The sequence below is a fragment of the Pleurodeles waltl genome, chromosome 7 (assembly GCF_031143425.1).
Source record: "Pleurodeles waltl isolate 20211129_DDA chromosome 7, aPleWal1.hap1.20221129, whole genome shotgun sequence".
In the NCBI taxonomy this organism is placed as follows: domain Eukaryota; kingdom Metazoa; phylum Chordata; class Amphibia; order Caudata; family Salamandridae; genus Pleurodeles; species Pleurodeles waltl.
The window spans coordinates 790,044,100-790,070,614 of record NC_090446.1 but is presented as its reverse complement, the minus strand read 5'-3'; the positions used below and the strand labels follow the sequence as shown (position 1 = coordinate 790,070,614).

Below are 26,515 nucleotides of genomic sequence, written 5' to 3'. Positions count from 1 at the left end.
GAATACTGTTTCCACACACCCTTTTACTTTATTTGTTCATATCACTATGCAGGCACCATGCTCCCACCATCCCTCATTTAACCTTTCCACGTCTCAACTACTGGACCGGTCCTTCCATCCAGAACCATAAATTGCTCACAGGAGTAGATATTGTCCTTGCCAGAACATCACCAAGCAAACGGAATGCAAGTAAGACAGCTTTCACTTTACTTATCTGTAACCTACTGCCAACATTTTCTGATGTGGCCAGAAGGCATTACAGCAACAATCTTCTGAAAATGTTAGCAAAATTGTTTTCTTCAAGAATCACAATACAGAGGGTGGAGACAGGCTCGCCAGTTCATCTGTTAGCAATTTAAAGACAACACTGCCAGCCCATTTCAGAATTCACCCACCTCCACAAACAATTAAAACCCAGATCACCCTCTGCACTACTTAGTTCTCCTCGTCAATAACTACACTACCACCCATTCCCATGCAACAGTTCCTGCATGCAGCTATGCTTGCCATTCAACTTCAACATTCCTTTCGCACAACTCATAACAGGCTTTATATTTCTAGCCTTGCACGAGTGACTACACTAGGATTCTCCACCCCTTATGCCCAGAAGATAATTTGCACCCAAATAAACCCCTTCAAACAAGGAATGTGTCTGTAAAACATATATAAATTCTCTGATCTCCCGTGACCATCTTGTCACTTTTTAGATACAGAGTACAATGTGCAGTACTTCAATATCTCTATCCACTCACCAAAAAGTCTTAATAACTTCCACTTTGGCATCAACCATCACCTGCCTTTCTCTATCCTTATCCATTGATGTTTAGTTCTTTCTGCATATCTGAAGCCTTGTCATCAGACCAATCTGTATACAGAAGGCCACTAGGCAGGGAGCTCCCAGAAACAACAAGCTTTTGACAAATTACATCCAAAAAGTTTAACAGTTTCCTGCATAAGCAGTTGGAGGAGATGTAGAAATTATGGCTATTTCCCCTATAGGCATTAAGTTGATTAACAGCATTTGAAAAGATAATGCATGTTCCTCTTTCTAGTTTTCAAATACATATGTGCCTTCACTTTACCTAGCAGCAAGTAGCTCCATTTCTAATTTTGAACATCCTCCTCAATATCATCAACTACCTTAAAAGCACCCTGCATCACAACAGAGAGCACCTGCAGAAAAATTCTCACATTCCTTACAATCATTCTCCATCTTCTCGATTTTTGCTTCCACCAATAAGCTTACTTAATTGAGTAGGTTTTGATTTTCATACACTTTGGCCAAAATCAGGCTCTGATATATTAGTCCAAAGAGGCTCGGTCAACTTGAGCAATTTCTCCTAAATTAATTTTAATATAACTAGGCTTCGCACAGAAGTCCCTGACAATTACATGAAAACGCTTAACAGTGGTAGTGCCCAACCAACACCATTTTCCTTTCTAGAGTTACAATGACCAACAGCATTGCACTCAAGTGCATATCATCTAATCTCACAACCATGAATTCAGTCAGTTATCCAATTATTTGTACTACTGTCCACAGAGTTCATCTCAACACAGTAGAGCTATCATTATAGTGAAATGCCAGTACTATTGGCACTTAGCTGCGTGCATCTCTACTATTTCTACATTCCCTCCCAACAGCACAGCTCATGTTCAAATATCACAGCAAAGGTGAATGTGTACATTAATACTACCTCAACTTTAGGGATGGTAAGAATTAGCTGTGCTACAACAGAATCACTGAGAGACTTTATCGCACTCCAAAACAAAAAATCGTCTGTGTAATGTTGATTGATACATGTAAATTGAAAGGCCTGTAGAAATCACCCTTGAAAGTGTAATCCGTTCTAGCCTCACTGACCACAGAATTCACAATGTCTTGTGCTGCAACAGCAGCCTTCATCTTCCATTCTGTATCCAGATCCACCGAAGTAAAGCTGAACCTGCGATCAGACATCTTGCAATTAGAACCTTCATTAGGTAGTGAGTTCCCTGAAACCAGAAGCACATTTTCTTGGAACTTCTAAAAATGTGACAGCTTCCTATGTAGGCCAATTGAGGGTATGAAGTCCCTTGCCCACCTTCAAGGAAAACCCTTTTGGTCTTATCCTTGCATACTAGAATGTACAATTTGGTCCACTTCACTAAAATGAAGAAGGTATTTATGGCAAAGAGGCAGCTATAGAGGAACTGAATCATGTAGGTAAAGAGAGGCCTGACTTAACTGGAAACAGAGAGTCTGACACATTTTATAAGCTCTTCATAAAGTATTTGCTAAGAAGCACGATATACAAGTCAATTGTACTTTACAGACATAACAATGAATAAGAACTGCTATGCGGCCCACTGTAAGTCTGAAGGTTCTGCAGACTATGCTTTGGCCCGAGGTGAAAAGGATTGAATATGAAAGCAAGGAATGTATTACACAGTAGTGCACATGTAAAACTGTCATTTCATTTTACAGTGAACTAATGCGAGGATGGCCTCTGAATTCTACTTGCCTGACTCAAGGACATGGAGGCCCATGCACACACTGAATCACCACAAGATGTTCAGCAGTATGCTCCTTTTTTTCTTATAAGCCATGTTTATTTATATCTTGTCATCTGGCCTTACCTTCAATGAGTGTGTAATTCCCAACAGAATGATGAATTTCCAATCACTAAACACTTCCCCTGTTAGTATTATCTGAGGAAGAAAGGATCATGAGATGACTTCATGGGCAAAGAGTAACTGGGCATTCAGGGGCAAGCCTCAAAGAACTCTAGGATCTTGATACTTAGCTTTGTGTTACCAACATAAGAAATGAGCTCTGGTGCAGACTTCTATTCTCAGAGTTTGCACAAGTGAAAACAGCCACTTTCAAAGAAATGAGTGTCCAACAAACTCATTTTGGGCAATCTCCAGCAGAGATCCCTTAAAAGGTTAGTTTACCCTGGAATGGTCATACAAATGTTTAGTGGCCACTGAGACTTGTGTGAAGTACGTACTACACTCGCTCAAAAGGCAGGGTTGTAGAGTTTCAGGTGTAATGGGCTAAGACAAAAGTAGATTTACTGTTTTTTTGTATCTCTACTACATCTTTCGCATTTATGTGCAAGATCCCAATTGCTCAATATAGAACCTACTAAAGGAATTGCTTGTTCCTGGTGTAGAACTGCAAGAATCATCCAAAACTTAGATACTACGCGCAAAACAACATTCCAATGACTCGATTATTGCTCTCTTTGTGATCAGTCACTGTTTTGCGTTTATTTCCGTTTCCATTTTGTGATGCTGAAAACAAGAACATTATTGAACTTTGAAGACCATAGCTAAGAATGGATACTAAACCCAAACCCAGGAAGAGAAGTAAAGAACAGTGAATTGTGTACACAACACAATTTCCTCACATCTCTAGATGTTCAGGACCAAAGTTCTATGATGCGGTAATAATCCTAAGGAAAGTACATTTTCACATCAAGTTAGGCAAATGTTTTAAACCTTTAATTTTGTGTCTATTTTAAGTTCACAGTGACGTCATACGCATCAGCAAACGAATACAAAAATAAGAATTTTAATTAGCAAAGTGAAGTGAATCACTACAAACACGATCCCAAGGAATACGTAAAAACAAAGCAGTATTATACAAGGGGTTTAATGAAAATGTGATGTAACAAACTAGATGAACTAGGATGACAAAGGCGAAATCAGAAAAAAGGGCTAACACCGCCATGACCAGTGAGAACCATATGCCCAATTGGAAGTGGACAAAGAACTTGTCAAATGACTTTGTTCAACCTTCAACAAGAAGCTCAAAGACTGCTTCCAGATGCTACAGACCACTGATGGCAATGGTGATGGTGAGGAACTTATAAGTCCATATCCTCTATAGCCAGGTCCAGCAATTTGTGATCCAAAATGCAAAGTTCTAGTGTACACATATTAGAGGTACTAATGAACAAATATGCCTAGGGGAGGCCAAAGACAGACTGTACAAACCAGTATTTGTCCAAACAATGAGCAAAAAACACTTAAACCAACATTACAGCACAATACGTCCTTCGTAGAATAAATAGTGTAAGGAGCAAAGGATTGTGTGTTGCAAGTCTGGAGTAAAATCAAGTGTCACTGTAAGGAAACGGGGTCTTTTAGAAGAACATTTTCTCAGAATGTATTGATTGTAGTTGGTAAACTTGGAGGATATGAAGTCAGTGATGAAAGACATTCTTTGGAAAAGCTCCTGTTAAACGCACGTCTAAGGAATAGTGAAGCTTACCTGGGCATGCCATTTACATGCACAAGGTTAAAATCCCAAACATAATCCAATAAGAGAGACAAATTTAATTTAGGTATTATACAGGAATTACTTTTCTTTAACTTCTTCAGAAACAAGGCGGACGGTAGAGTCTGTCCAGGAGTCTTGCAAGTCTTCCAAAACAGCAGTAACAGTAGTTCATAGAGTAGGGTCCAATAAAAGGCAGAAGGTTCTTAAAATTTGCAAAACTGTATGGTCCAAAAACTATTTGTATGGAGGCACTACAGCAGAAAATGCCACAATGTAGGATATTACTGGATTTAGCTAGCATCAATTGTTCAAGTACCTATCAATTAAGGAGAAGATACCAAGCCAACAACTACTGGACATACTTACGAAAACTCCATACTTTAAAGGGGTAAGGCCTGGTGACAGTCCGCAAACCCCACTGTCTGAAGGAGATGCCCACCTTACCTTTCCTACTTGTCTCTACTGTATAGGTTCTTAAAGCCACAACCGAGTAGGAACCAGTCAATACAGTGAGGGCTTGTTTTTACAACATCGAAGCTCCACTGACCTAGACACTAAGCAGAAGACATGCAAGTCAATGGATTTTGCAGTCAACAAAATAGGATGCGTGAGCTGGTATAATCTTAAGGGCTTATAAGAGTTAAAGCAACACTTACATCTTCAGCAACTGTATCCAACCTGAGCTAATAAGTCACAAAGCTTAAGGATTTGTGCTGGCAACTGTCAATTTTAAGAGCTTTAAACTGCAATTGCTCGGGTCTCTGGAATCACCTAAGTAGGCAAAAGCAAGCGACTTACAATAGCCAACATGCAAAGAGGTGGAACAGCACTTCAGTAGACATGATCAACTGCAACAGGCAATTCCATGGCTAAAATCAGGTGCAGGCAATCTATATTCAAGAATAAAAATCACCAAACTACTTTGAAAAGTGATGCCCTGCTGAAAATGGACGACATCTCTAGCATAAGAGCAAAGGCTCTAATGTTAAAAATGAAAATGCCAGATCTTGGCACTAGGGACAACGTAACTGAGTAAATAACCTATTCAGAAACCGCAACTATGGAGAATATTCTATGATGACAATGTGTGTTTTGTTTTACTTAAAACACAAAAGAAATCTGTTTAATAAAGATCAAAAACTGAGATCCATGTAATATTGGGAACAATGATATGCAATGATTAAAACACTTAAAAATTTTACAACTAAGTTCTATTTATGTGGGTGATCCAAAGAGTGGAAACATGATTCACCACATTCTAAAGGAGATCCACACAAATTCTTAACTATGAAATGTGTGTTCAAATATATTAGCATATCTGCTGTTGATTCCGTTTTGAGATCTTGAGTTGTTACAAGTTAAATGTTATAGAGTTTAGAAACTGCTGTGAATAACAGCAAAGAGACATGTTCTGCTTCATACAAAAAAGTCAATTTAAACAATACATGAAATAATATATGAACAAACCCACAGGGGGCTGTGTACCCTGAGATAATGACTTCATGTACACAAAGAGTACAACGCATCACATTAGAGCACTACTCACCACTAACACCAGTTCAATTAGGCTTCAGCCAAAATATTTTTGGCCATCCCACTACCATCTAAAAGCACAACTACAGACTTACACTGCAGTTGATTTAATCAGTGATTTTGTGGTATACTCTCCTGCACATATTCCCTACATTTCTAATTAAATAAGATGATTTGATTAAACACAATACTCAATTCCAAAATCTATGTCAATTCCCGATATAGCAAGGGAAGAGTCTACAGACCAAGAGCAACAGATATATTTGAGAAACAACGTATTCTATCAATCTTCACTCTTCCAAACAAAACAGAGAAAGAGGCTGTCAGCAATGAGGGGATTTTTATATTTTAAGATCACATTGAAAGGTTTAGCAAAAACCAACTTCTTAATCTGACATCTTCCTTCCAATTTTACACCTGAAGTTTACAGACTGCATACTGAAAGGCGCATATCCTAAAATTGCAAGACAAAAATGGCAAACTCCTGGAAGGCTGAGTAACAAGTAGGATTCACTGAAGGAATATTGGCTAATATTAGCTCCTTATACCCCACTTGGATTGTTATGCAGAACGCAATCAAACGATAAGTGTCAGCCTTGCCTCCTACTCTAGTATAGAAGAATTATACCGTCAGGCACCAAGAGCCAAGAAGTATACATAAATGTTTTAATTGGGTCAACATTCAACTTCCAAGCCAGTCTAATATAGTACTTTCCAACATTAATTCAACCAGAAATCGATAATTCTAAATACATATGTGGTAAAGAACCTTCTAGTCAATTGCTTTAGGACTGTAATTGAGTGCAGCAGTTTAAATTAAAAAAAATGCAGTCTGCAGAGACCCAGATGCTTACTCGATGGGAATGAGACAAATTGTTGTCTAACAAATTTGTATGACAATTTGCTTGAATGGCGGTACACAGACACCACTAGTAGAAATACAAGTGGAAAGGCTGACCAGTATTCTGGAAATAAACTTAAAACCCTCTGCTGTTTACCACTGCCTCTGGAGATTATGATTATCTGTGTGTGCAATTACTTCATTGTTCAAAGCTTTTCCTCACAATTACAAATTGCTGAAGACCAGCCAGAAGAAAGAAAGCTGGTAAACCTCAATTTTACAGATTTAGCAACATGTAATAGATCCACTTCCACAAAACATTGAAGGATGGAATTTGGACAGTACATATCATTGAAACAGCCTGGAAATAACCATCTAAAATATTAGCAACTGTAGGAAGTTGGCTCTGTATGTGCTATTTCAAAGTAAGGAATAGCATGCACAGAGTCCAAGGGTTCCCCTTAGAGGTAAAATAGTGGTAAAAAGAGATAATACTAATGCTCTATTTTGTGGTAGTGTGGTCGAGCAGTAGGCTTATCCAAGGAGCAGTGTTAAGCATTTGTTGTACATACACAGACAATAAATGAGGTACACACACTCAGAGACAAATCCAGCCAATAGGTTTTGTATAGAAAAATATATTTTCTTAGTTTATTTTAAGAACCACAGGTTCAAATTTAACATGTAATATCTTGTTTGAAAGGTATTGCAGGTAAGTACATTAGGAACTTTGCATTATTTCAATTGCATGTATACTTTTCAAGTTATTCACAAATAGCTATTTTAAAAGTGGACAGTGCAATTTTCACAGTTCCTGGGGGAGGTAAGTTTTTGTTAGTTTTACCAGGTAAGTACGACACTTACAGGGTTCAGTTCTTGGTCCAAGGTAGCCCACCGTTGGGGGGTTCAGAGCAACCCCAAAGTTACCACACCAGCAGCTCAGGGCCGGTCAGGTGCAGAGTTCAAAGTGGTGCCCAAAACGCATAGGCTTCAATAGAGAGAAGGGGGTGCCCCGGTTCCAGTCTGCCAGCAGGTAAGTACCAGCGTCTTCGGAGGGCAGACCAGGGGGGTTTTGTAGGGCACCGGGGGGGACACAAGCCCACACAGAAATTTCACCCTCAGCGGCGCGGGGGCGGCCGGGTGCAGTGTTAGAACAAGCGTCGGGTTCGCAATGGAAGTCAATGAGAGATCAAGGGATCTCTTCAGCGCTGCAGGCAGGCAAGGGGGGGCTTCCTCGGGGAAACCTCCACTTGGGCAAGGGAGAGGGACTCCTGGGGGTCACTTCTGCAGTGAAAGTCCGGTCCTTCAGGTCCTGGGGGCTGCGGGTGCAGGGTCCTTTCCAGGCGTCGGGACTTAGGTTTCAGAGAGTCGCGGTCAGGGGAAGCCTCGGGATTCCCTCTGCAGGCGGCGCTGTGGGGGCTCAGGGGGGACAGGTTTTGGTACTCACAGTCGTAGAGTAGTCCGGGGGTCCTCCCTGAGGTGTTGGTTCTCCACCAGCTGAGTCGGGGTCGCCGGGTGCAGTGTTGCAAGTCTCACGCTTCTTGCGGGGAGATTGCAGGGTTCTTTAAAGCTGCTCCTTTGGATAAAGTTGCAGTCTTTTTGGAGCAGGTCCGCTGTCCTCTGGAGTTTCTTGTCGTCGTCGAAGCAGGGCAGTCCTCAGAGGATTCAGAGGTCGCTGGTCCCTTTGGAAGGCGTCGCTGGAGCAGAGTTCTTTGGAAGGCAGGAGACAGGCCGGTGAGTTTCTGGAGCCAAGGCAGTGGTTGTCTTCTGGTCTTCCTCTGCAGGGGTTTTCAGCTAGGCAGTCCTTCTTGTTGTTGCAGGAATCTAGTTTCTAGGTTCAGGGAGAGCCCTTAAATACTAAATTTAAGGGCGTGTTTAGGTCTGGGGGGTTAGTAGCCAATGGCTACTAGCCCTGAGGGTGAGTACACCCTCTTTGTGCCTCCTCCCAAGGGGAGGGGGTCACATCCCTAATCCTATTGGGGGAATCCTCCATCTGCAAGATGGAGGATTTCTAAAAGTTAGAGTCACCTCAGCTCAGGACACCTTAGGGGCTGTCCTGACTGGTCAGTGACTCCTCCTTGTTATTCTCATTATTTTCTCCGGCCTTGCCGCCAAAAGTGGGGGCCGGGGCCGGAGGGGGCGGGCAACTCCACTAGCTGGAGTGTCCTGCGGTGCTGTGACAAAGGGGTGAGCCTTTGAGGCTCACCGCCAGGTGTTACAGCTCCTGTCTGGGGGAGGAGTTAGCATCTCCACCCAGTGCAGGCTTTGTTACTGGCCTCAGAGTGACAAAGGCACTCTCCCCATGGGGCCAGCAACATGTCTCTAGTGTGGCAGGCTGCTGGAACCAGTCAGCCTACACAGATAGTCGGTTAAGTTTCAGGGGGCACCTCTAAGGTGCCCTCTGTGGTGTATTTTACAATAAAATGTACACTGGCATCAGTGTGCATTTATTGTGCTGAGAAGTTTGATACCAAACTTCCCAGTTTTCAGTGTAGCCATTATGGTGCTGTGGAGTTCGTGTAAAACAGACACCCAGACCATATACTTTTATGGCTACCCTGCACTTACAATGTCTAAGGTTTTGCTTAGACACTGTATAGTGCACCCTGCCTTAGGGCTGTAAGGCCTGCTAGAGGGGTGTCTTACCTATACTGCATAGGCAGTGAGAGGCTGGCATGTCACCCTGAGGGGAGTGCCATGTCGACTTACTCATTTTGTTCTCACTAGCACACACAAGCTGGTAAGCAGTGTGTCTGTGCTGGGTGAGGGGTCTCTAGGGTGGCATAATACATGCTGCAGCCCTTAGAGACCTTCCCTGGCATCAGGGCCCTTGGTACCAGAGGTACCAGTTACAAGGGACTTATCTGGGTGCCAGGGTGTGCCAATTGTGGAATCAAAAGTACATTTTAGGTGAAAGAACACTGGTGCTGGGGCCTGGTTAGCAGGGTCCCAGCACACTTCTCAGTCAAGTCAGCATCAGTATCAGGCAAAAAGTGGGGGGTAACTGCAACAGGGAGCCATTTCTGTACAGCAACTGTAATAAATAAAAGAAAAGGAAAAACAATGGGGCAAAAAGGGTAATGAAAGTAAATTTTTTTATTTTTATTTATTTTTTTAAAGTCTACCACAGCCCATAATGGAAGGAGCAGAAGATGATGGCTTGGCAGAAAAGGAAAGGTGAACACATAGCAATGGGTGGTGGGGGAAATTAAGGGGGGAGGTTACGAATGTCAAGGGGATGGAGAAGAAAGAGGGTGTCAAATGATGGGGTGGGTGGAGGAACAACAAAAATAGGGAGGTGTTTCAAACACCACCTGCAAGGAAAAGCAAGCACTGCAATAAAAAAAAAAAAAAATGTTAATTTTTTTTTTTTTTTTTAACTGAGAAAAGAGGAAGGTTTAAAAGGACGTGCTTAACAGCAAAAAAAAAATGCAGGCATAAAAATGTTAGGGCACGACAAACTTAATGAACATGCTTTTTTTAGAAAGACAAGGGCATTCACGAGGTTGGGTTACTCATTTGGGGGAAAACATTTGAGTTACGCGGTTTTATGTAATTGGGTCTTCAGAACCAGTTTTGCCAGTTTTTCTCCCAATTACCATTGAATCATTTTTCACATACCTCAGCTATGCACACAATTACAGATTCTCATTTAACTCTCAATGAATAATCACAGTTTCTACATTCTGCTAGTAGTTCTTAATTAGTTTTACTTCTTTTGTCTGTACAAATCAATTTTTCCTACCACAGTTCACCTTGACTGACTCAACAGGGGTGTGGAACTCCTATATCCCAACACCCAGGACATATTGTGGGGTGTCAAGGACAACAAGTTTTCATGTTTATTTTGTCCCTGGGTCAAGTAGACCCAATCCCCTGCAGCATAAAGAGTTTGGCTGCCGGATTACAGTACCACATTACGGCACATGGAAGGGAATTGTCTGCAGCTGAGGTCATATTTGTCCCCACATGTCAAGACTGTTCGAACTTGTATGTATGCCTCATTAAAGCAAAGCTTTTATCATTAGGGTGACCTCTCTAAATAAAATTTGTGAGCTTGGACTGTACTACTAACAGTGGTAACAGTAACAAAAAAACAAAACAAAAATGTACGCATTTGCAAAGTTTAACAATATGAGCCTACGTATAATGCTCCCAGAATTATGTCTGATTATACTCAAATATTTGCAGAAGCTTGAAAGCAAGAGTTATTGATTATTTGCTTTCAAAATAAAATGTTCACAAAGAAATGCAACTAGGGAAAATTATTTTACTAAATTACTGTAAAATTTTAGGTACCATTTCTGTGAAGTATCATTTAGTAAAATGTGCGAATGGATGCTGGCATTTCAAAAAACATTAATGAGGCATTGTAGGAAGTTGGCTCTGTATGTGCTATTTCAAAGTAAGGAATAGCATGCACAGAGTCCAAGGGTTCCCCTTAGAGGTAAAATAGTGGTAAAAATAGATAATACTAATGCTCTATTTTGTGGTAGTGTGGTCGAGCAGTAGGCTTATCCAAGGAGTAGTGTTAAGCATTTGTTGTACATACACATAGACAATAAATGAGGTACACACACTCAGAGACAAATCCAGCCAATAGGTTTTGTTATAGAAAAATATCTTTTCTTAGTTTATTTTAAGAACCACAGGTTCAAATTCTACATGTAATAGCTCATTTGAAAGGTATTGCAGGTAAGTACTTTAGGAACTTTAAATCATAAAAATTGCATGTATACTTTTCAAGTTATTGACAAATAGCTGTTTTAAAAGTGGACACTTAGTGCAATTTTCACAGTTCCTAGGGGAGGTAAGTTTTGGTTAGTTTTACCAGGTAAGTAAGACACTTACAGGGTTCAGTTCTTGGTCCAAGGTAGCCCACCGTTGGGGGTTCAGAGCAACCCCAAAGTCACCACACCAGCAGCTCAGGGCCGGTCAGGTGCAGAGTTCAAAAGTGGTACCCAAAACACATAGGCTAGAATGGAGAGAAGGGGGTGCCCCGGTTCCGGTCTGCTTGCAGGTAAGTACCCGCGTCTTCGGAGGGCAGACCAGGGGGGTTTTGTAGGGCACCGGGGGGGACACAAGTCCACACAGAAATTTCACCCTCAGCAGCGCGGTGGCGGCCGGGTGCAGTGTAGGAACAGGCGTCGGGTTCGCAATGTTAGTCTATGAGAGATCTCGGGATCTCTTCAGCGCTGCAGGCAGGCAAGGGGGGGGATTCCTCGGGGAAACCTCCACTTGGGTAAGGGAGAGGGACTCCTGGGGGCCACTTCTCCAGTGAAAGTCCGGTCCTTCAGGTCCTGGGGGCTGCGGGTGCAGGGTCTCTCCCAGGCGTCGGGACTTTAGGTTCAAAGAGTCGCGGTCAGGGGAAGCCCCGGGATTCCCTCTGCAGGCGGCGCTGTGGGGGCTCAGGGGGGACAGGTTTTGGTACTCACAGTATCAGAGTAGTCCTGGGGTCCCTCCTGAGGTGTCGGATCTCCACCAGCCGAGTCGGGATCGCCGGGTGCAGTGTTGCAAGTCTCACGCTTCTTGCGGGGAGCTTGCAGGGTTCTTTAAAGCTGCTGGAAACAAAGTTGCAGCTTTTCTTGGAGCAGGTCCGCTGTCCTCGGGAGTTTCTTGTCTTTTCGAAGCAGGGGCAGTCCTCAGAGGATGTCGAGGTCGCTGGTCCCTTTGGAAGGCGTCGCTGGAGCAGGATCTTTGGAAGGCAGGAGACAGGCCGGTGAGTTTCTGGAGCCAAGGCAGTTGTCGTCTTCTGGTCTTCCTCTGCAGGGGTTTTCAGCTAGGCAGTCCTTCTTCTTGTAGTTGCAGGAATCTAATTTTCTAGGGTTCAGGGTAGCCCTTAAATACTAAATTTAAGGGCGTGTTTAGGTCTGGGGGGTTAGTAGCCAATGGCTAGTAGCCCTGAGGGTGGGTACACCCTCTTTGTGCCTCCTCCCAAGGGGAGGGGGTCACAATCCTAACCCTATTGGGGGAATCCTCCATCTGCAAGATGGAGGATTTCTAAAAGTTAGAGTCACTTCAGCTCAGGACACCTTAGGGGCTGTCCTGACTGGCCAGTGACTCCTCCTTGTTGCTTTCTTTGTTCCCTCCAGCCTTGCCGCCAAAAGTGGGGGCCGTGGCCGGAGGGGGCGGGCAACTCCACTAAGCTGGAGTGCCCTGCTGGGCTGTGACAAAGGGGTGAGCCTTTGAGGCTCACCGCCAGGTGTCACAGCTCCTGCCTGGGGGAGGTGTTAGCATCTCCACCCAGTGCAGGCTTTGTTACTGGCCTCAGAGTGACAAAGGCACTCTCCCCATGGGGCCAGCAACATGTCTCTGGTGTGGCAGGCTGCTGGAACTAGTCAGCCTACACAGACAGTCGGTTAAGTTTCAGGGGGCACCTCTAAGGTGCCCTCTGGGGTGTATTTTACAATAAAATGTACACTGGCATCAGTGTGTATTTATTGTGCTGAGAAGTTTGATACCAAACTTCCCAGTCTTCAGTGTAGCCATCATGGTGCTGTGGAGTTCGTGTTTGACAGACTCCCAGACCATATACTCTTATGGCTACCCTGCACTTACAATGTCTAAGGTTTTGTTTAGACACTGTAGGGGTACCATGCTCATGCACTGGTACCCTCACCTATGGTATAGTGCACCCTGCCTTAGGGCTGTAAGGCCTGCTAGAGGGGTGTCTTACCTATACTGCATAGGCAGTGAGAGGCTGGCATGGCACCCTGAGGGGAGTGCCATGTCGACTTACTCGTTTTGTCCTCACTAGCACACACAAGCTGGCAAGCAGTGTGTCTGTGCTGAGTGAGAGGTCTCCAGGGTGGCATAAGACATGCTGCAGCCCTTAGAGACCTTCCTTGGCATCAGGGCCCTTGGTACTAGAAGTACCAGTTACAAGGGACTTATCTGGATGCCAGGGTCTGCCAATTGTGGATACAAAAGTACAGGTTAGGGAAAGAACACTGGTGCTGGGGCCTGGTTAGCAGGCCTCAGCACACTTTCAATTGTAAACATAGCATCAGCAAAGGCAAAAAGTCAGGGGGCAACCATGCCAAGGAGGCATTTCCTTACAGGCATAATCAGTGTAACCCGTTTCAACCAGAATACATGAAAATAAAAATGCACTGGCAAAACCAATATGTCCGACACTGGTGGTCAGTCTTTTGGTTTTGCAAGGCCCTCACCATTGTAACAAACATTGGTAAAAGGCAAAAATATTTTTGGTCTCACAACTCACACATCGCCACAGTAGTTCCTGTCACTGAGCAAAACTACTTTGTGCGCAGATATGCTCTTTGTGAAAGAGCAGATTATCACTCACAAATAAGCCAGCCAACAGATGGATAGAGAAAGACATCGAACTTAAATAAAAACAAAAGGCCTTGGCCAACACCAGACCTAATTAGGGGTCCAACTCAAAGTTACAAAATTGGGCCCATGGTATATGTATTTGCATTAGTGGTGTTTTATGTATTTCATGTAGTCACAATGTTTCCAGAAGTAGACTAGGAAATCGTACTCCTAGAAAATTTGTTAACTATTTTAGCACGAGTCGAAAATCTGTGTTTACAAGTTCACTTTCCCCTTCAGCCACTTTCCCCCATCCCTGGAAGAAGTGCATTTCCAACATTTCTATGTATGGGAAAAGATTAGAGAAGAGCTGGCGGAAACCCTTAGAACAAGCAAGTTAGTAGGTTTGCACAAACTCAAAAGAGCCTGGAACTATTGCTTACCTCTACCTCCAGCCCCAGTATGCAGATCTGCAGAAAGTTGGGAAAATAAGGAAACCGCTAGTATTCAAGCCTTACTGTAGTATTAGCACCTTCATAATGCGAGAGAGGTTATTATCAGAGCTGTTATATAATGACATTGCGGCCATAATATCTGGCCACAGTACATGGCACCAAGGGGACAAGTAGATTTTTTTTTTTTTTTTTTTTTTTTTTACAAGATAGGTAGGTTTATGAAGGAAATATTGTATTCAATTCCACACTCCTGCTCAAGAAAAGAGTAAAGAATTACCTTCCATGCAGCATCATTATACACAGCCCTTAGACTCTTTCGCATGATCAACTTTAAGGTACATTTTCAACTAGTGGCAATATCCTATTTCTACAAAACTGGTGTTCACAAGTATAGTACAGCTGTCCACTGGTGGGTGATACCACCCCAGGCCCCAAAAGTTGGGTCACAAATTACCTGGTAGAGTCACGTGGCAGGTGAAGACACCAGCATATGCCATCTACTCTGGTTTTGGCAATCCCTGTAGGTGTGAAACAAGCAAGCATAAGCCATACTGTTACGCCAAGTTCTACAACTACTACCAGTTGACTGAGCTATAGGGAGCAGTTGCCCCAAGCTGACTCACATACAACAGTGTTTTCTTATTGTCAAGTGGATCATCAATTTCACCACCAAACTAAAAACTTTCAATGCCAGAAACGTTGTCTTCAGTACCAAGCCATGTATCAAAGAGGCAAATCTCGACCTGTCCAACAAGGTACTGATGGAGTTTCTGGCAATGTGGCCCCAGCCGTACTACTTGCAGGGGACTGTGATATGTTGTGGACAGCCAGAAGGAAAATTACATGCCACCAAGAAGTTTGGCGCATCTGGACACCATTGCAAGATTGGAAACAGAACAACTGTTCCTAGCATTGTGCTAGAAGTTTCACAAGATGTATGGAACACATGGAATTTTGTGAGGGGCAGAAACCTACATTTTATATTAAGCACCTCTAAATTCACCAGGCTGTCACTGTCTCCATGGGCATACCAAGATCATACAAAGATATGTTGATACACTCCCATGTTTTTTTCTGTTGGCTTATCAGATTCTGTAGGCGAATGCATGGGTTTGTTAGTCTATTATGACGGACATGAATCCCTGCTCTGATTCCACTGAAAAAGAGAAAGCTTTCTTGCATCTAGGGATGAGCATGAAAAACAACTAGCGACTTTTGTTTTGTGATTTGCAATTTTGTTTGCCACCCAGAATAAAGTGTATTGGCATGTCATCAGTATGCATCTGAAGGAAGTCTTGCTTAATATCTTGATGCAACTAGCCTGCTGCCGTATCAACTATCTTATCTTGCAATGTTAAATGAGGACATCTAAATTCAGGATCAGAAGAAGGCAGAGACTGCCTACACCTAGAGTTCCTAGATGAGAAACTAAATTATGTTTTTAACTTCAAATTTGTTTATTGAAAGAAATTTCCCCATAAGGCAGGGCAGCACAATACATGCAGTTGGCGATCCATGCGCTAATGAGAAATGCCCTCCACATTTCAACAGTACAACAATGAACAGCTGTTTGATGCAATTAACATAGGCTTAACAATGGATGCATGCAGTGCAAAAATAAAGAGTTGCAAATGGAAGGCCTTATCACTGAACAAAAGTGGAATATAAAGAAACAGTAAACAGTATAACTAAATAATGGGGTAGGAATCGGTCAAAAGTGCCGGACTTATGACTAGCAAATCGAGAAGGGGGGGGGATAGAATGGTGAGGACCCTGTGTTGATATAAGCATGGTAGCTTTGAGGCAAATGGAGGGGAAGGAGAAGGGATGGTTAAGTGTACAGAGGGCTTGACACTAGCACTAGTATGCCAGCGTCTAGTGCAGGGAGTTTTTAGTCAACGAATTGTAGTGCTCTAAATCTGGGTGGAGTGAAGCAGGTATATTCCAGACGAAAAATGAGTTTAGTTTTTTGTAGTGATCATAATTCTCCAAAAAGAGCAGCTACTAGATCAAGCAGAGTTGTAGTTTAAGAAAATCAGAGAATAAACAATATCTAAAAATCAAAATTGAACCAAAGTTAAACTGATAAACCTGCCATCATTAACAGCAACTGAGCAAGTACAGAGTGGGAGACGAGTGGTCTCTGTGGTATTACATCAGACAGGGAAATACTGGTCATTTTTTACCAATACCAAACTTAACAGGTAGGGCATGCAGATCCTTATCAGCATGCCCTGTCTGCCTACAAAGACACTGTCAAAGTTGTTTATATCGAGGCTTGCAAGCCAAACAAGGAACATGTTGAGGATCCGACAAGGCAAATCAGGCTTTCAGCTGCATAATCACATGCCAGCCTATGTGACACAAGTTCAAGTTTAGTGTACCAATGACATACTAATCTAACCCAGGAGTGGTGACTGGATGAAGAAAACAAACGCAACAGAACCTGTGGGCAAAAGACTGAAGAAAATGCATAGTATTATTAGAAAAAACATTTCTATAGGAGTTGCCTTCATGTATGTAAAACTGCTCGTTTTGTAATGTAGGGTGAAGGAAAAATTGTGTGGTGGGAAGCTGAAAAAGGAGACTTGCAAGTTTATTTTAGAAACAGTTCTCCTCTATATTATCCACAGAACGGTGTTACTTAAGTTAAGAATGTGTGTGTGCTAGCAATTTCCGGAACAAGCATATCACAAACTAAGGTTACATACATGTGGGAATAATCCGATCGACGAAGATAAACGGTATAAGGCACTTGGGTCGGGGAGTGAGTACTGAAGGATGTGCCAAATTGCACGTTTGTGTAGAAAAGTCTAGGTGCATGGACTACACTTAACATTTTTTCAACAGTTTTTCCTTTGTGCATGTTCCCAACGTGGGTGGCACTAGTCGAGTTGTTCTGCAGGGGAGGGAGGTGGTGGAGGGGGGGGGGGGGGGGGGGTGCGTGTGCACTTACTGGTCTTTTTGGACTAAGGCTGCAGCTGAGCACCAAGAGCCAACTGATTCTATGGAGAGTCTTGATCTTTTAATGGGACTTTGCTATACTTGAGCATTGACAAATTGTAAACATATTCATAGATTTCAAATATTCTCAAACCAGGAATGTAGAAAGTCGGCAACACAGCCATGGCTGCCCAGTTACATCTTGCATGAATCAAAAGTCCAGCGGTTTGTGTGAACACTCTTAAGCTTGTCCTTGTGCGTCATTAAAGAGAAGAACTTTGCATCTAAATCTCATTTTTGATGGGGTTTGAAAAACAAAAAACATGCAAAACAATTTACAATTAATCCCTTTGTTGCAGAGGTCTGAACTCGAGGTCCTGCACACTACCTGTTCAGTGCAGTAACATCACATACACTCACTAAAGGGAGGAAACCACTTTGGTGCTTGCAACATACAGATTTCCTTTTGTATCTCCCACCTTGAGCTGTGAGGGAAAAAGCTACCCATGTGTCAAAACCAAACCAAAAAAAACACAAGTTTCTATCAATTGTCATGGGTCCTGGCTGCAGTATTTGTGATCAGGGTCAGCCAGCAAACACAGAACCCTACCAACCTGGGGCACTTCTGAAACCTAGAGACTCAGGGTAATCCAAGCTATGGTGTGGTTTGCTTTCTTATTAAGAATTCAAAACAAACAACAAACTTTGGACAATTCCTCCCCTGTTGAAATGAGTCATCTTGGGGACTTCCAACAAAAGTCTTATTAACCTACACTCACTCAATTGTCCATATACAAACAGTACCACTTTTCAAATGTGAGCATTAATAGGTCTAAAATACGTTAGGAATACACCAAAATTGTAACTATGTGAAGATCACATTGACTTCAAACGGTCCAGGTTTTGATCACTTTCTGACGCAGGCGATAAGCCCACCCCCACAAGTGAGGGTATCGTTTTTATTATGAGTGACAGAACACCAATTTGGAGGACTTTTGTCAATTCTCACTGACTCCCGAACTTTGGCGCAAAGAAACTTGAGAAAATTATTTCATTATAGCCAATGGTTGATGATCGGAAGGCATCTGGATAAGTAGAATTACTGGGAAGCATGCAAACCACACCACCTCTTACTCCTGCAGGGCTTTCATTTTTGAAAACCCTTGGTTTGGGTAGGTTTCCCTAGATGAAGTTGCCTTGGAGTTCAAATGCCATAGCTTCCCACATACCCAGAAAGACTAAAATACCAAAGTCTAAATGTTGTGTTATGAGGATTTTGCTGCTGCGGGTGACAGGTCTACCCACAGAATTGGGATTCCGTTTTTTTCGGGAACAATGTGGGAACATAGAATAGGACATTTGGGAACATAGAAGAGAACATTTGGGAACCTCTTTCCACCTTAGGCTTCCAAATGTAAGTTGCTGTGCAAGAAAGGACACACTATGCCAAACGTCCTCTGAAATACAAAATTATTGTTACCCTCAAATTCAGAGATGTTCAATCAATCACTAATCCTAAAGCGCAGGGGCACATTAATAAATTAACACCTTTCCTTTATATCCATTTTTATTCATCAAATTTTACCTTACTAAGTGCTAATTGGGTGGTACACAAAGAAACATGGTATGCTGAGGCTCGGTTAATGGTTCTGGGTATTGCTAGTTTCTGGACATATACTATATAACCCTGCGACTCCATTTTTGGATATACAGTACATTACTTTTGTAAACCGTCCACACGGGGAAAAAAGAATTACTGATGAAAACACATTTTTTTTTTTCTGCTTACTTTCATTAGCTTTTGATTTCAACCATTAGTTTATATGGGGAAAACCATAAGACATCTATAATTGCCCCCTTGCTGAATTCCTAAATTTGTCTACTTTACAGAAATGTACACCCTTTCGGCTTCACACCTTTTTCTCACACAAACTGCAAGTACATATAAAGTGCAAAAGAAACACTGACTCCCACTTTTTGGAAGGGGGCACTGTTACACAGCGTTTCCACTCCCATTTTTTTCAAGAAACACAACTGATATATTTTGCCTATATTGTCAGTCCCCCAATCAACTAACACTGGGTACCTGTAGCATCCTCAACATGTGAAGGAAAAAGGGATGTAATTTAAGATTGAAACCTTGTGAAAAAAAAGTTGGAGGGAGGGAAAAAAAAGAGCTATGATGTGACAAAGGTTGACTGCTTCAAAGCACATAAATAGTACCAGAATCACAGCATGAGTAACGGATGCTCAGCAGAGTGACACTAATTAACCTAATTATTTTATACTTTGTCCGTGCACCACAGAAAGAAAAGTAAGTGACACATAGTAAGTTCTACCCAATCGGCAGGCAGAAAAGAAGAGCAACAATGAGGCCAATGAATGATAACCAATAGGTGGGGGTTCCGTGCCCGTTACTGAACATTGAGCATGCACTCTTCTTTGCAAGACTAAACAGGCAAGATCTAAGAAGGGTCATACACGGGGAAGGCTGAAACTTCAGTTTAAGGAGGTTAAAAATTTCGATTTACAAATTAAAGGGAATTAACAGTTATTTACATGTTAGCTAGAAAATGTTATGACTCAAAAACCAGGTAATATCTTACCAGCGAGGAAGAAATGGAGAAAAATCAAATCAAAATGGTTTTTAAGATAGAGCCTATAATAAACTTTATTCAAGTCTATCTCTGCAGAAGGTCCACAGAATCGCTGTAGTGGAAACAGCAGCTGTTGGGATGAGTTTTTAAGCAGATCCAGCCAGCAAGCAGCAAACATTACGCTGGGTGGGGAATGTTACATTTCCCAGCTCCTACACTGGGGGGGGGATGCTATAGGAGGTAGTGTATGGGGCTAATGTGGTCCACAAAGGGTTCAGTCAGCGTTCCTGCTTCTATTTGCTCTAACAACTATCTTCTTCATTGTTACACTGTTCTTCAGTTACCCCAAGCTACTAGGACAAAATGCCTACTTCAGAACCCCTCAAAGAAAGTAACAGAGCTCAGCATTTTACCTGGTTGTATAAAGATTGTTACAAACATGACAGTTTTAAATTAGCTCCAGTCACAGTGATATGCCAGTGGGTACGCCTCAATTTATTGATCAGTATCTAACTACTGGTATAAAATATTCAATGAAACAAGTCCTGCATTAAATACTCTCAATTTGAAAATATGGCAAGAGTGCTCACACACAAGCACTTCTACACAATTTGCCGAACGTATCCACTGTAAACATGCTATCAAACCTCTGTAAGAGTAACAAAAGCAACAATGTTCCACAAGACCTTGTTGGGACAAACATCTTACAAGGACTTTGTAAAGCAACACATCTCAAAAGGACTGATCCAACACAAATCAAATATGATGCAAATTGAGCCACTGGATGGGTACAGGTTTCAAGCCTATCGATTGTGGGGGGGGTCCAAAAATTGTCCTAGCTTGAGAGCAGTTAATACCATTACCAAAGTAGCACATCTCATTCAAACTTAGCTTTTCCTTATCTATGTTTGCAGGAAAATAATTCAGCAGACTCATTTTTTCACCCACTTGTGACGACTACTTCAGTGTGATGAGAATGGTTCCGTGGATCTGATTCTTTAACATATGTACTTCTGAGTACTGGCTGCATTTCTGCAGTCTCCACAAGTGAATAGGAGACACGTTTTAAACCTATACTCGCCTTAAACTTGTTATGTCAAAACAGATTCAGCTTAGTGGTGGGGGTAAGAGGGTACATAGCCTTTAAAATGTTGATTTAAAAAAAAAATGCACCATCAAATTCGAAAAAGAAAAACTAATTGAAAAATAAGAAATTAAAAGGCAGCTGCCACTTCGGTTGACATAAGCAAGTTATGAACACGAGTCAACGTAGCACATTTGAAGACTGTCCCTTTTTAAATTTTTTCATTTTCATGCATATAAAGTCTAGAGTTTAGCAGCTGTTTAATAGATCCATAACCAACTAACTTCAAAATGGAGGGATCACAAAAGACAAACAAAAAACAAAAGCAAGGATGCCAATGGATCCTCTACAGTAGCATGTATAGACTAATGTACTGCACTCCAATTATGACTGCCTTTTATGACCCAACTTGGTGCTCCATTTTTTATTTATTTTTTTATTTCATTAGCCCTCACGGCACCATTCTTGTGTCACTGATCATAAATATTAAGTACAGGAAAACACTTCAACACATAGAATTTTAGAGACAGGCACAAGAATAATCCACAAAAATCAACTTTCAGGAAGTTTTAAAGTTGGCCAGTCTCATATGCTATGTTGGGAGCCTTTGCACTCTTGGGCCTTCTAGAGCTGCTCTTCAAACATTATGTTCAAATCTTTCACACAAGAAGTAAAAAAAAAAATATATATATATATATATTATAAATATAAAATAATATAATGCCTATTGTGTAGGTTCATATCTATTACGAACACAGCAGTTCCCCTACATATTAAGCTTGGATTAGTGGAGGAACACAACCTACAAAGGCCATTAACTGGTACAGTGAGAGTAGCCTAGCATGTTAAAATGAAGACACTTAGGAAAAAGGTGCATTAAGCTCAAAGTTACTAAAGCACTGTATTCCTTTTGAAATTACTTTCTGAAATCACATGCAAAGATTAATATTGCATTCTTCAGCTTAGTATCTACACTCTTCTTCGAGAACAAACATGACCAGTTATCAATATTAATCAATGTTCATCACTACTTTCGCTCTATATCATATCTTAGCTAAAACAAAAAAAGTTAACTGAAAGGATGGAAATGTTTCTTTCCATGGGGCACTGACTGCATCCTACTTCCTATATTTTCGAATGTTCTGTATAACATGGAGGTTGCAGATTCAATATTACCTACAGAACCAAGTGGGTGTGATCTTCGAATATTCACTGATCTAAGCGATTACAGCTGTTTACTACAATATTACTGTACATTGGCAAACTGGCTTTTTCACATCCCAATAAAGAAGACCACGTATGCAAAAGGAGACAGGACAAATGACTTTAGTGAGGCTTGTGATATTGATTATTAGAATACAGACTACAGTCCAGGAGAAGTAATAATCGCCAAATAGAAGAATCAACCTATCATAATATAATTAAGTCAAAAGCAGCTCGAGGACCAATCTTTGTACCATTTCTGATCAATCTTTAGAAAAATCACCTTGAAAACTTTCTCGTGCCAAAAACAGTAATCACTATGAAACATAACTAATGTTTGGATTAATGTAAACTAAGTCAAGAAAGACAGATCGCTTGTACACTATTTACAAGGGATTTTTGCCTAAGTGAGGCTGCTAATCAACTGCATATTTTTTCACCTTTTGATTTTATTTTTGTAAATAAAATGTATATAAAGTCGTCAAGCATTCAGGCAACATGCAAAACCACTACAATAAATATGGGTCTTCCAATGAATAAAAAAATTAGACAAAAAATTGCGTTGCTCAGCTCCTAATTATAAAAAGAAAAAAATAATCAATCTACTTTGCAGGGCTGCTACAAAAATAGATAATGTGATAAAACACAGACACTTTGCAGAACAAAACACATTCAAACTTTTCGAAAAAAAATACATAATTGCACAAATGTTTACAACATATGCATATATACATTTTCAAGAAAGAAGAAAGGCACCTTGAGACATCTGACACTGGGCATGCTCTGGAGGCATCTCAGTGCGCACATGCTCTCTGCCAGGTTGGAGCAGCCTAGCCACAAAGACCTTGGCACAGAACACTGCAGAATGACAAAAAGGAAGGAAGAGATGCAGTTAGATGCCATAAAAGCCATTTCACGTAGGCAACTAAAATATTAGTATAGTAATAAGGAAAGATTTTCTGAATGCTAGCTTGGTCAATGAGTTATGAAGGCCAGTAAGTGAGAAAGATGCTGAGGTCCTTCATGACTGCCATGTTTTCAGCCATTTTGCACACAAATGCCTCATCCCTGTTGAGAATATAAAATGGGATGAGTACAATATCATGTTTGTTGGGTGCTAGATAACATGATTCATCACTATTAAATGTTCGTAGTAAAAAGTATTTTTTAGTCTCAAACTTATCCATACCTTTACACTTTATGCACTGTAAACACACAAAGATCTAAACAATCATTTCAAACACAATAATTCCATACAGTACACGCATACAAGCTTCATCCATAGCAAACTTCAGCCAACATGTGTTTCACTGTAAATTTAGCCACTTCTTCAGGGCTGAAATGAAATAAACATAACATGTATTGAAATGTAAAATGGATGATTTGCATTAATTATATGCAATATCAGGAACCTCCTGAGTAACAAAACAAATGTTGCCTACCAAATATCACACTACTCCATATAATCATGCAAGTGCATATAAGTATATCATTAAACAGATTCTCGGCAGAATTCACACACGTTTTTCTTGTTTGTTGAAAGAAACAACATATATATTGATTATAATACCGGATATCTTACTGTACTGCTACTCGTGGGTGGTTTTAGTCACTTTATTGTAATTTGATAAAAGTTACCACCGACTAATTTAAAACCTATCTAATAAGATTACATATTCTTACTTGGTTCCTCACAAAATATAATCCACACCATATGCTTTTGTGGCAAATAGCTCTAATGTCACCTCTCACCTTAATGTTTAAATTTCTCTACCCAGAGTACTAACCAGGCTGAAAAGTATGTGTGTTTCTTGTATTTGTCTAAACACCAAGGTTCATGGGTTGATTTACAATCACTACCTTCCAACGAACATCTCTAGTGTATAAAAATATGAAGAAAGAGAAAAGGGGAATCAACACAAAACAAAAACTCCTGAGTAGTACCCATAGTGAGACCCTCACAGAATGCTATCTCCCCATGCCTCCGGGAAGGGATTTTTCATGTCAACATCTACTCATCAGAAACATCCCATCTCATCCTTTCAGAATTTTTTTATGTCCATACCTTTGTCTGTCAAACATAAAAGGGTAAAGTATAATGGAAAATAAACTCCTGGAGGGGAAAGTAAGGATGGCAATCATCACCACAAAGCCCCAAATGGGGAGCCATTTACTACAGAAAGCCCAACTTGAAATAACACATCTTCAGCAAGATTTGCCTTCTAACAAACACATTAAACCCAAAGTCGGTCATAAAATTCACTTCATTCCAACCTAAACTACACCCCAAAGTGAAAACATTCACTGGAATCCCAAGGCAGAGGAAATCAACTGCACTGTTGCAAAAGAAAACAGCACTAAAATCTAAAGGGTCATAATTCACACAGTGCTCGTCCTTTGCTAGTTAGCATCATACCATATTTGAACAGACTAAGGAAGAATTCAAAGAAACCGAACCAAAGAAAAAAAAACAAAAAGAAAAGGAAAAAAAACTCTAATCAAACATCCTCACAGTCCTATTTATAACAACTGTAACAAAATTAAGAAAGTGACCCCACTCCAAACACTCATCAGTTCGAGGCAATGCACCATTATAAAAGCTCTAAGCAAACATTGTCAAGGTCCTATTTAAAAATCCGTAACATAGTTAAGAAAGCAATTCCACTTGACATACTCACCAGTTCAGGGCAATGTATCTAACAGCTAAGGCTTTTCAGCATCTATCATTTCCATCAAGACACCATTTCAAACTAAAGCAAAAAAGTCAAAGAAAAGAGAACAATGCAAGGTTCAGAACAATTCAGTCCTAACAAGAGGGCTGTGCTAAAGCAGGGAAGAAAAGCTGTCTCCTTGTCAAAGCTCACCTGTCCAAGTCACGGTAAATGATCCATCCACATGTCAGCGTTTGCAAAGAGCAAATGGCCATATAAATGAAGCCCATTATATATACTCATGGTGGGTGGAAAAGATATTAATTAGTTGCAAATGATCCACAACTAAGCTTCCAAAACCGTTGCTCTTAGGAAACAAAAAGGCCCAAGATGGATTCAATGATACAGTCTCTCAAGCAGCTCTTACAAAATAAATATCCTAGTAATGCTAACAAAAAAAGCCTCTAACCATTTCTTCCAATATACCCGAGCAAAAAAAAAAAAAAAGTAAGATTTGATGTCTATATATTAGTAAATGAAGAGAATACAAAAAAGAATAATAAGAAAAATAAATAAAAACAACATGCTCCAAGTCTTCCTGAAGATTTAAAGCACTGTCTCTCATGAGGGAACTAGAACTCTTAACTCCATCCCACTAATACAAACATGCCATTCAGCTGTTGATGGTTACATACCACTCTGCACTGGAATCCATAAATCAAACATGCAGACGCATATCCAAAATTGACTGAATGTACAGTTCAAGTACTGTCCCATGAGGGTGAATCAAACCCTTAACCCATCAAATTAGTACACTTATCATGATGCTTCTAGTTATACATAGGAAATTCTTGTTCTCAAAGAAGGATGTTGTTTGACTTTGTCTATAGTCATTGTACAATCTTTAAAAGCTTGAAGAATCAGCAGGTCACCTATTTAGATGCTCAAATAGTGGCAGGACACAGTATAAGGTGTGGTACATCTCCGAAAGTTTTGAAAAATCTTTTTCTTTAACTTGAAAGACTTATGAAAAAAAGAGTAACAGAAATGTTGGGATACAGTTACACAGACAATATCTGGATATCGCCATAATCACAAGAGAATTATGTATTAATACTTTTGCAGCAGTAGAAGATCTTGACTTCCAACAGGTGGAACACTGGGAGAACAAAACTTTCTGAAACATCTCAAGAATGTTAATGCTGATGGAACAAGGTGAAAGTAAAATTAAAAACTTGAAAAAAAGATTGAAAAGACAGGCGATATACGTACACAGAAAAATTATGACATTTTAGAAAAAATTATTGAACTGTACTGAGAGGAAATTAAGGATAAAAAGAAAGCTAAGAGAGGAGTGAGATTACAATTCAGATCGTGTCTAGTAATTTGCCAGGAAATACAACTCAACGTTAAAAAATCAGAAACCAGTAGAGAGTGCAACATCAAAAGACATCTTCAAGTGCGTCCAGTGTAGAATCACAGGATACAATTCAGAATGTGGATTCCAACAATACTTGCAGCTCAAGTTATTTATTTTTATTAAAAAGAGGAACTGAAAAGGATGCTGCTTGCAGAAACTATTCAAAACAAGGAATGAAGAAACTTCCACACAAAGGAAGGACAAGAGGAAATAATGGTGGAGCAAAACGCACAAGAAGAG

General features: G+C 40.8%; 1 protein-coding gene across 4 annotated transcripts in view; it reads right to left on the bottom strand.

Moving 5' to 3' along the window:
• The window catches only part of FBXW11 (F-box and WD repeat domain containing 11), a 486,480-nt gene that overhangs the window by 420,421 nt on the left and 39,544 nt on the right, over positions 1–26,515 (bottom strand). Inside the window, exon 2 of one of the 4 annotated variants that reach the window (XM_069199329.1) lies at positions 22,961–23,062. The exons of the other annotated variants lie outside the window; for them this stretch is intronic. Within the exon in view, the coding sequence (XP_069055430.1) occupies positions 22,961–23,062 (102 nt within the window). The remainder of the gene's footprint in view (positions 1–22,960; positions 23,063–26,515) is intronic. 4 annotated transcript variants of the gene reach the window in all.